Below are 10,817 nucleotides of genomic sequence, written 5' to 3' on the forward strand. Positions count from 1 at the left end.
TTGGATGAGCATGAGAGGGCTGGACAAAACAATGATTTAAAAAAAAAAAAGATTAATCTGACAATTTTGTTTTTTAGTTTGATTTCAGTTATTGATCATTTCTCCTTTAATTAACATGACAATCTATTCTGGCTAATTTAGCCTATCTAGGACTGTGTAGCCTAATACATGTTTAAAGTGCACACAAACACACACATACTTATGTCGACAGACACACACAGCACAGTTACACACGAACACACACACGTGGATAGACACACACAGCACAGCTACACACACATGTACAGAGTGTATAATAACACTGGTAAAAAAATCTTTTGGTAAGAAATGTGTTGAGAATCTTTTATGGAACTGACTGAGCCAAATCTGAGATTTACCAAATAGATATAAATGAGAATTGCTTGAGTTTACAAAGAGACCTCTCTGGCGCCTCAGCCTGAGTAAAGAATGAGACATATAAATGAGACAAAACTGAGCATTATTTAAAACATAGCTGAGATCTCATTAGTAGATTAAAGGGAGTCTACACTGAGCCTAAAACGAGATTTACCAAAGAGACTTAAATGAGAATTTCTTGAGTTTACAAGGAGAGCTCTCTGGTGACTCAGCCTGAGTAAAATATGAGACATACAACATGGACAAAACTGAGCATTATTTGAGACCTATTGAGATCTCATTTATAAATCAAAGGGAGTCTACACTGAGATAACATAACTCTTTGGCTCCCGAGACAAACCTGAGAAGCGTGAGACAAAGGCAATAATCTCATTTTTGTATCACTGTGATCTCATTATTGTCTAGGAGAAACAAATGAGAAACAAAAGAGATCTCAACCTAAGAATTTCTTTCCTCTGGGAACGATTACATTTTGGGAGTGATCCGTAATTCTATCGGGATTCCGGAGGCGTTTAGGTATTTAGCTTAGTGGTGTAATGGCATGGTATGGCCACGTGGTGGCGATCTGAATAGTTTAGGTTCAAATGTATGACAACCTACTGTAGGAAGAACAAGGCAGGCGGAGGTAGCTGCGCTCTCTGAGTGCTTTTCTAGTTTATAATGCACTTTACATCGGAGATCTCAAAGTGCTAAATGGAACTAGTTTCGTAATGTGAAGTGTTCCTATCATTTGACTGCTTATATTATCCTGACAAAAATTGATTGACATTTTAGTGAGCATTTCATTTTGAGAGAAAGCGGAATAGAGCATTATGTCCAATATAATATGTGGTTTAACATTTTGTCTTTTTTTTAAAACATTTTGCTAGTGAGCAGACATTGATTAAGGTAGACTGGATGTTTCCACCTTTGCCACTGTATGATATCTATCCTTTGCTGTTGGGTACTTAAAGCCTGTATAATTCTGTGTCAAATCAGAGACACATATTCTAGAGTACATAGTGCTTCATGCTGTGTCTCTCTCCTGTATACAGCCGAATTATACTCTGCATCTTGATTGTACTTCTTTGTGACTGGATCTCGTGTCTCACTTTGGTATGCAATATTTTTACCAGCAATTGTCATTTCACTCAACCTGTTAAAGCATAGCATCCCGTGTAAACACCATGCTGTTGTTGTCATTGAACTGTTGTATGTCGTTACTGTTGCTTTTGTGCTATTCATCTTTTCCTCTTCAGAATATTTAAATATCTTTCTTTTCAAAATAGCAAAGACTTTATTCCTTGAGACTGTATCACTCTTTCACCATATCTCACACGTTCCAGTGGCTCATGCCTTTCATTTAGATCAGAGTAGTTTGGAGACTTGTCAAATTGTTTCTCTGAATCAGTCTTTGAGTTAAACCCAGTTCAGGATTCTCCCTCGTATGGCTGAGCCCATTTTGTTCACTCTGTCCACCTACTTTTACTTCATTCTGTTGTGATTCCATGTTCCCATTTCTTCAGATGGCACAGCAAGACGCCAGCACTCTGGCCGAAGGCCACTTCGGGAAGGTCTACAAGAAGTGGTATAAGGGCCAATGGGCTTGTATTAAGAGGTTAAAGGGCCAAGACCTAAGGGCAAGAGACCTAATGAGAGAGTACAAAGTGTATCGGTGAGTTATAGGGCAGGAGTTCATGGTGAATGGTGGGGTGGAGGTTGGTAGTCAGTGGATGTCGACACTGTGTGAATGAGTATTAATGGCTAGTGTTCTGAGACATCTTCACAGACCAATTGACAATACTTCCAGCCAATTTGAAATGGAAACTGTGGTTTAGGATAATGTTTATATAAAGGCATTGACATCATTATGACATAGACTAGAAAGATAATATGATTAGATAATTATACCTGTTTTGACATTGCACTGCAAAATTGCAGCACATCACAGCATGAAAATGTGGTGAGGCTTCTGGATGACCCCTGGATTGAGGATTCCAAGTGGAACATTCCTCTGGAGTTCATCTCAGGGGAAGAGCTGGAGACAACAATCTTCTGCCCTCGGAAGTCTGAAATACTGGTTTGTACAGTATATGGGCGATTGTGTGACTTGTCTTTATTTTGCTATTACCTATTGGATTTTCATGTAGCCTAAATACATACTGTATATAATAATAATATAATATATATCTCATATTTTACTCTTGTCACCTAGCAACGGGGACGCTGGCTGCTCTAGCCGCTCCATTAGACTTGTTCTTGTTCGGATTTTATATTTACTATTTTATTCGCCATTATTTTTCCATTAATCTTGTTTATTTGTTTAGTTTAGCTGTTCAGTTATAGATAGCCTTTTTTTATTTTAACCCATTTAAGCCCAAATTTTTCCCAGACATATAAATATGCAAATCATGTGCTATTAGCAACCCTATGAAATAATCAATAAGTATTTTTTGAAAAAAGTGTGGAGAAATACATGAAAAAGCTTGTTTTATTACCGGTCACAATTGTGGGATAATATGTGTATTCTCAATTATAGGTTGATCAATTCGATTTTTTGTCAAAATAAGGGTATTCTGACAGCAATTACGTGTCTGTGTGCGTTTATGTGTGTGTGTGTGTGTATGTGTGTGTGTGTGTGTGTGTGTGTGTGTGTGTGTGTGTGTGTATGAATGTGTGTGTGTGTGTGAGTGTGTATGTTTGTGTGTGTGTTCGTGTGTATGTTTGTGTATGTATGTGTCTGTGTGTATGTATGTGTGTGTATATACTGTAAGTGTGTGTGTGTGTGTGTATATGTGAGTGCATGTGTGAGGTCGTGCATATCTGTGTGTGCATGTCTGTGTGTGTATGTATGTATGTACGTATGTATGTATGTGGGTGAATGTATGTATGTGTATGTATGTACTGTATGTGTGTTTAGGTGTGTGTGTGAGTGTGTATGTCTGTGTGTATGTGTGTCTGTGTATGTGTCTGTGTGTATGTAAGTGTGTGTGTGTGTGTATGTACTGTAGGTGTGTGTGTGTGTGTGTGTGTGTGTATATATGTGTGTGCATGTGTGTGGGTGTGTATATCTGTGTGTGTATGTATGTATATGTGTGTGAATGTATGTATGTGTATGTATGTACTGTATGTGTGTTTAGGTGTGTGTGAGTGTGTATGACACTGTGTGCATGTCTGTGTGTGTGTACTGTAGGTGTGTGTGTATATGTGTAATTTATTGATAACATTCCACAAGTCTCCGCTTTAACCCTCTCTGGCTTCACTGTTTAGCTCTAAGCTAGCAGCTAACAGGCTAGCCGACCTTTGTGAGAGGCCGTATAGGCCATAAATATCAGATATTCGCTCTCACACACTATCAAACTCTCGCTCACACGCTATCAAACTCTCACTCACACACTGTCAAACCCTCTCTCACACACTGTCAAACCACTCTCTCACACTGTCAAACTCTCTCGCACACACTATCAAACTCTCTCTCAGACACTATCAAACTCTCTCGCACACACCGTCAAACCCTCTCTCGCACACACTGTCAAACTCCCTCTCTCGCACACTATCAAACCCCTCTCTCACACACACTATCAAACTCTCTCGCACACACCGTCAAAGTCTCTCGCACACACTGTCAAAGTCTCTCGCACACACTGTCAAAGTCTCTTGCACACACTATCAAACTCGCTCTCTCACACACTATCAAACTCGTTCTCGCACACTATCAAACGATCTGATTGGCTTTCAACTAGCCCGCCTTCCCGCCGCAGCGCAAGATTGTTTAATCCGCGAGACGAGCCGTCAGTTGTGGAGACCCTATGCTGGAGAGTGGAGACATAAGATAAGATAACAACTAGCAGCTATAGCTACAAATGGCAGACGGACGAGAATTGTCAAGTGCTATAGAGACACTGACTAACGTATTAAATGGCACACACAGAAATACACAGGTAAACAACGTAAACAACGAAGTCAGGCGACTTTTTACGGTGGGATCATCAGACAACAACCGACCTAGCTACCAGTCGCGCCAGTATTTTTCTGGCTGGGCTGCTAAGCCAAGAAAAAGGTAAGTTATTTGCCAACCTAACGTTCATACTTAAGTTAGTTTATCCTAACTTGCAGTATAATTGATGCATGACCCTAAGCATGCTGATGAATTCTGAGTTATTATATAAAAAAATGTTATTAGTAGCAGCTAGCCTAGCTAAATGGTAGCGAATTCCACAGTGTGTGAAATGTTGCTAATGCTGAGGTAATTTACCTTACTAGCAAAGCTTAGCCGCATGCCATTTTAGATCGAGATTGAGCTTCCATGAATGTCTGTCATGCTACTGTTAACACTGACAAAAACAGGGGGAAATGTGTTCAAAGGTGCAGTATATGTAAATGAAAGCATAGCGACTGGTTTTGAGGAGTTTGTCATCATTTTACTATACCATTTTCATCATTTAATCTACAAGATGGCATTAGCTGCTAGCAGAATTTCAGGCAATGAACAGTTCACAGTCCCTCAGATTTAAAGACCGAATAGTCATAGCATCATAGGCCAATTCAATGACATTGGTTAGAAGATCGTGGGCTTGGTTGTATGTTATCTATTGCTGTACGATATTCTGCGTAATGCATATATAATCCTACTACCGTAAATCCTTTCATATTGGCCCATATTCCAATATCACGGCGCGTCTTTTGGCGGGCGGATGCTGCCTTTTTCACGGCTGTCTTGGGGACTTGCGTGAATCGTGTAGATTGAGCCGTTATGTCTCCCGCAACATGTCCAAAAACAGCCTTGTCTTAAAAGTATTGGCCTTATGTTTGGATTAGATGTGGCTGGCAGCTACTTCGACCTTGTCTAACATACACATTGGGGCTCCACCATGTTAATATTTGAAATGACTGAGCATGATTTTTTATTGTCTAGTGACATATTTAGGGCCATTTTATGATTAATTGAAATGCATTTCTTACATACGGTCCCTTTAAACATGTTTAATGGTTTTCTTTTTTATTTTATTTCCTATCATATTCCAACTGAATTACAGGAGTTCTCGGCCACAGCATACTACTTTTCACAAGGATTTGGTTCTTCTACAGTCTCCTACATGGGAAACGGTCGTGAAGCATGTTACAAAAAGACGCTTGCATGAGGCTGGGCACGTCATCAATGCATTCGAAATCCAAAAGTCGTGGACTGCAGCGGACCTCATCCGCGAAGTCCGAAGTGCACTAGTGGAAAAAATTCCAGCGGATGTGAGGTAGGTTTTGAAAATGTAATTTACAAACCCTAACAGTTGGAAAGATAAGAATATCGGCCTTTGAATCGAAATGATCCATTTTAGGGGACCCCCCCCCCCCCCCCCCCCCCCCCCCATGGACACACACACACACACACACACACACACACACACACACACTGGTACATCAATGTGTGTTCTCAAGGTTTTAAAGTGTATTTAATTTACTTTCCATTTTTTATGTCCACAAGTATTGAATTATTGATGCCGTGTGGAAACAAGCTTGTGCCTCCATCACTCCAACATGGTACGGAGCTGAGTGGATTTATGGTCCACAGAGTTTGTCGCTCAAAGACCATATATATAAGGCCATCAAGATCCCTTCAGGTAAATCTAATATTTGTATTTAATTGTTTAAATACAAACATGCATTCCTCCTACTTTCAATAGTTCAATGCCTGCGCATAAAGCCTACCTTACATTGACAGACTTTGCGAAGATTTGGAAAAGATTTTTGAAAGACTACTGTCTCAGACCCTCTCACATCTAAAGACAATTCATTGAGTTTCTAGTCACAGTCTAGTCACAGGCCAGTCTCAGATTAGGAAAGACTGTGGGTCACTATTTACAAGACTGCTGCTAGATTCCTTCAAATTATTTCCATCGTGCAATAGGCTACACGTCATCCTTAACAGGAACTCACATGATAGCCTACTCATATCAAAGTCATTTTTTTTGCGTTTCTGCAGCATTGTTTGATGTGTGACATCACTAACAGATATAGAGTTGTTCTGTCACGTAGAACAGCCGACTAATAAATTATAAGAAATGAAATAACAAATAATCATATAGGCTACAGCTATAGAAGGTTTGTGTATTGTTTTTTGTTGAATTGTTTTAATGTTGTTTTATTTTGTTAGGTCGACATAGATTCAGATGGCAGTTCTACAGAACACAGTAACAGGTGTGAAAGGACCAGGAGAACCCGAGCCAGAGTTGCTGATGGGAATGCTACGACTGAAGAGGAACCTCTCAGCGAAAGTGACAGTGTTGTGGTGTTAAATGATGACACCACAACACTTCTCAGATCTGATCCAGTACTTCCCAGACCTGATCCAGTACTTCCCAGACCTGATCCAGTACTTCCAAGACCTGATCCACCGAATCACGCACCACATGATGACAGTTATGGGGCATACTTAGCCATCTTACCTTCAAGTGCTACGACCCCTTCTGATGATGAAGACTTGCAGCAGGGAATTCTTGCAAGTCTTGAAAGTCAAAAGTAAGTTAGGCGGGGATCACATTAGCCAGCGGCAGCAGCAAGCGTAACGCAACGCTCAGACCATAATAATAAATCTAAACATTCTATCTTGTTCCTAAGTTCAATCTTTGTTGCTACGTCCTTAGATGAATCTGATTGGTTAAAATACCTAAACATTCCAAAACTGATTGTGACAAGCCGAGCATTGCACTTCAAAGTTGAACCAAGTTCAACTCACAGTTTGCTCAACGCTAGCATTACGCCAGCGTTGTCACCATTCCGCTGCCGAACCATAGAGAACAATACGAAACCTGCCGCTTGTCGCTGGCTAGTGTGATCCCCACCTTATAGTAAAAAGCAAGCATTTTATACGGAATTGATGGCCATCCGAGGCCCCATCAGCCAATCACAGAAGAGAATCCCATTGTTAAGGCAGATAATTGAGAAAACACTGCAACGAGTACTTCATGGTCACATTCCAATGTAGTGAAGTCAAAAGTATATTTGTCTGTAAAATGTATTGAAGTGAAAGTCATAAGTAGAAGTGTGGCATATATAAAGTGCTACAGTATGTCTATTTTTGTCCTTTTATCCCCAACAGACTATTGGAACAAAAGAACACAAAATCTGCACAGGAAGTGCTCCTCGATCTTCAATCTCAAATTGACACCACCAAAAGTTGCAGGTTCAATTTAAACAGGTCCTGTGTGCTCGATGGTGCACTTAGGGGATTCAAGAGACTTTCATATAGCCCTCAGTATCAGATGACCATCAAATTTTCTGACGACATGGGAGTAAATGAGGAAGCAGTGGATTTAGGTGGTCCCAGAAGAGAGTTCCTTAGGCTGTTGATGGAAGCTCTGGCAAACTCGAGCATGTTTGAAGGGAGAAATGGAAAACTCAACCTTGCCTTGGACAGTTTGGGTATGTCATGAATTAAGCATATACACAGTGCTATAATGTTTATGCTTCCCTGGTTATGGGGTTGGTAGTGGATATCCCACAGGTGTGTTTCAGCTGCAGGCACAAAGCTGAAGCCTGAGTACTTCAGGTAACCACAACTGTGGAGAAATCTGCAACAAACTCCACTCCAACTCTTGTTGTTTTGCTTTTATACAACAACTCTACCATCAACTAAGTTTTAAGACATTGGGTTATGTTTTCTATGGTGTACTTTTCACTTATGTGTGTTTTGCCTTTTTAATCATTGGTGTTTCAGCGTTACGCGAGGACCACAACTTCATTGCTGGCCGGGCTATTGCCGTTAGTCTAGTTCATGGCGGGCCTCCACCAGGATTCATTTCAGGCACATTATACTCCCTTCTGGTGGAGCCTGGTGAAGTCAGTCCTGTTTTAGAGGATATCACGGATTCAGACCTCCATGAAAAACTTAAGAAGGTAAATCAATTTAGAGTAGGTCTTAAAGCGAGACAAATCGTTTTTTGAGCAGCGGTCAATTTCGAGATTTTGTGCTAGTTGTTTATACTATGTTTTAATTATTTATCATTATTATGTGTGTAGGTGTCCAGATGTGCCTCTTTAACTGATCTGTTAACCGCCATTGAACCAATGCAAGATTATCTTGCAAATGCTGGGTGTCTCAGGCAGCTCAAATCCATTGAAGAACGTGATGTGTTTCTGGAAGACATACTAATGTTCCAGGTGGTCCATAGGGTCAACAGAGCCTTTGAAAGGTTTGTCAAGATGTTTGTGTGAATTTTTCTCTCATCAGTTTGGCAATGAGCCGTGTAATAAGCGGGGTAATGTATCGTCTGTCGGTCATTATTGGAAATATTTCCCTTCAGGACGAATAAGACCCCTCCACGGTTCTGTTTATCTTGTTGGGAAATATTTTCCTATAATGACCGACAGACAATACATTATCCCTTACATATACATAAATATTGTCTATTTTTGTAGATTCAAGGAGGGAATGAAAACCCTTGGCGTGCTTGATGCCTTGAGAATGCACCCAGACAATTTTAGGCACTTAATGTGCTTTGAGCCAGCCATTTTATCAGCCGAGTTATTAGAAAATCTTTTTGAAGTCCGGAAGTCTGGAGAGGGAACCAACGACTGCTAGAAGAGCGCGTTGTGCCTCTGTGGAATGATTACCTGCTGAACAGTGAGGGTAAATATGCTAAACACGCAATAGTTACGTTTTTGTTTTCAAATGTGGTGAATGGTGGACTATGTGTTCTTGCATGCTTTTTAAGCCCGATTTCATTTTTGTCTGTAATCGTGTGGGGGGGGGGGGGGGGGGGGGGGGCATAGTGCACCTTTAACTAATGACGAGACTAAATTCTCATTGCACTTTGTTATCTTTTTCTCTTAGTGGGTCCCTCAAAGCTGGGGGAAATATTGACCTTTGCAACGGGTGCAGATAAGATCCCACCAGTTGGTTTCTCACCAAAACCATCGATCGAGTTCCTTCATGAGATGCCAGATAGCCTTTTCCCCATGGCAAATACTTGCATAAATTGTCTCAAGTTGCCACTAATCTTCGTATATGAGAAATTCGAGGCAAATATGGACTTTGCTCTTGCAAATACACATGGTTTTGGTCAAGAGTAAAAGAACACACGTGTTTGTACCATATCTAATGATGAATTGCTCTTTAATAAAATAATAAATACATACAGTGAGGAGAAAATGTATTTGATACCATGCTAAAGTTGCCTAAAAAGAGGAATATAAAATCATCATTTGACAATTGATCTTATTGCCTTAATTCAAAAAATGAGTAAAAATAAAACCGCTAAGGACACCAATTTTCTTTGTGATTGAAGAACGTATCGTAAATAAATAAATGTTCTTCCTAAATGCTAGGGGGAAGGAAGTATTTGACCCCCTATGTAACCCTATGGGAATTAAGCACATAGGGTTAACATAGGGGCAGGCAGTTTTTTATTTTTAAAGGCCAGCTATTTCATGGATCCAGGATATTATGCATCCTGATAAAGTTCCCTTGGCTTTTGGAATTAAAATAGCCCCACATCATCACATACCCTTCACCATATCTAGAGATTGGCATGGAGCTTTTTCCAGTAGGCCTATTAGCCTGTTTGATGCTCATTGAGCTCAATGCAAATCAAACAGGCTAATAGGCCTATTGGAAAAAGGACCATGCCAATCTCTAGCTATGGTGAAGGGTATATGATGATGTGGGGCTATTTTAATTCCAAAGGCCAAGGGAACTTTATCAGGATGCATAATATCCTGGGTCCATGAAATAGCTGGCCTTTAAAAAATAAAAATCTGCCTGGCTATGTTAACCCTATGTGTTAAATTCCCATAGGGTTACATAGGGGGTCAAATACTTCCTTCCCTTAGCATTTAAGGAAAACATTTATTTATTTACGAAACATTCTTCAATCACAAAGAAAATTGGTGTCCTTGGCGGTTTTATTTTTACTCATTTTTTTTAATTAAGGCATTAAGATCAATTGTCAAATGATGATTTTATATTCCTGTTTTAGCATGGTATCAAATACATATGCTCCTCACTGTATATTCAAACTACAGTATTCATCTTGCCATTCTAGTTTGGAGAGCATTTACCAAATCTATGAACAAGTTTATTCCATGATTGTTATCATTTTCTAATGGGTTCAGACTTTCCTCAATCCAGCTCATTGTGGTGCCATTTATAGGAATGTTGTTTTCTGGAACTACAACATTGTTTGCTGTTTCTATGTCAAGCAGATCCACATCTGGCATTCTCCCAAAATCAGGGTCTGGTTGGAATAGGCTCTCGGCTGCTGTATTGGGAATTCCTGCAAAATTAATCATACCCCCATGCCATAACTGCAAGGGAGTTTGTCCTCTTTCTGTCGATAAACCATGGTGGTTCCATTGCTCTGTAAATTCACTGACTGCTCTTTGAATTCTAGGCATGAAAACGCAGTGTAGACAAAACAAGTGTAGTTCATTGGTGGAATCAAGCACAC

General features: G+C 40.0%; 1 protein-coding gene across 1 annotated transcript; it reads left to right on the plus strand.

Moving 5' to 3' along the window:
- The first annotated feature begins 5,464 nt into the window (after window positions 1-5,464).
- On the plus strand, window positions 5,465-8,950 carry LOC134079337 (G2/M phase-specific E3 ubiquitin-protein ligase-like). The gene is made up of 7 exons (XM_062535515.1): window positions 5,465-5,624; window positions 5,855-5,990; window positions 6,524-6,888; window positions 7,469-7,791; window positions 8,087-8,265; window positions 8,389-8,561; window positions 8,788-8,950. The coding sequence occupies exons 2-7, from the start codon at window positions 5,868-5,870 to the stop codon at window positions 8,948-8,950; spliced, it is 1,326 nt and encodes a 441-aa protein (XP_062391499.1). The 5' UTR covers window positions 5,465-5,624; window positions 5,855-5,867.
- Window positions 8,951-10,817: the final 1,867 nt, after the last annotated feature.

Source organism: Sardina pilchardus, chromosome 1 (genome assembly GCF_963854185.1).
Source record: "Sardina pilchardus chromosome 1, fSarPil1.1, whole genome shotgun sequence".
NCBI classification, from domain to species: domain Eukaryota; kingdom Metazoa; phylum Chordata; class Actinopteri; order Clupeiformes; family Clupeidae; genus Sardina; species Sardina pilchardus.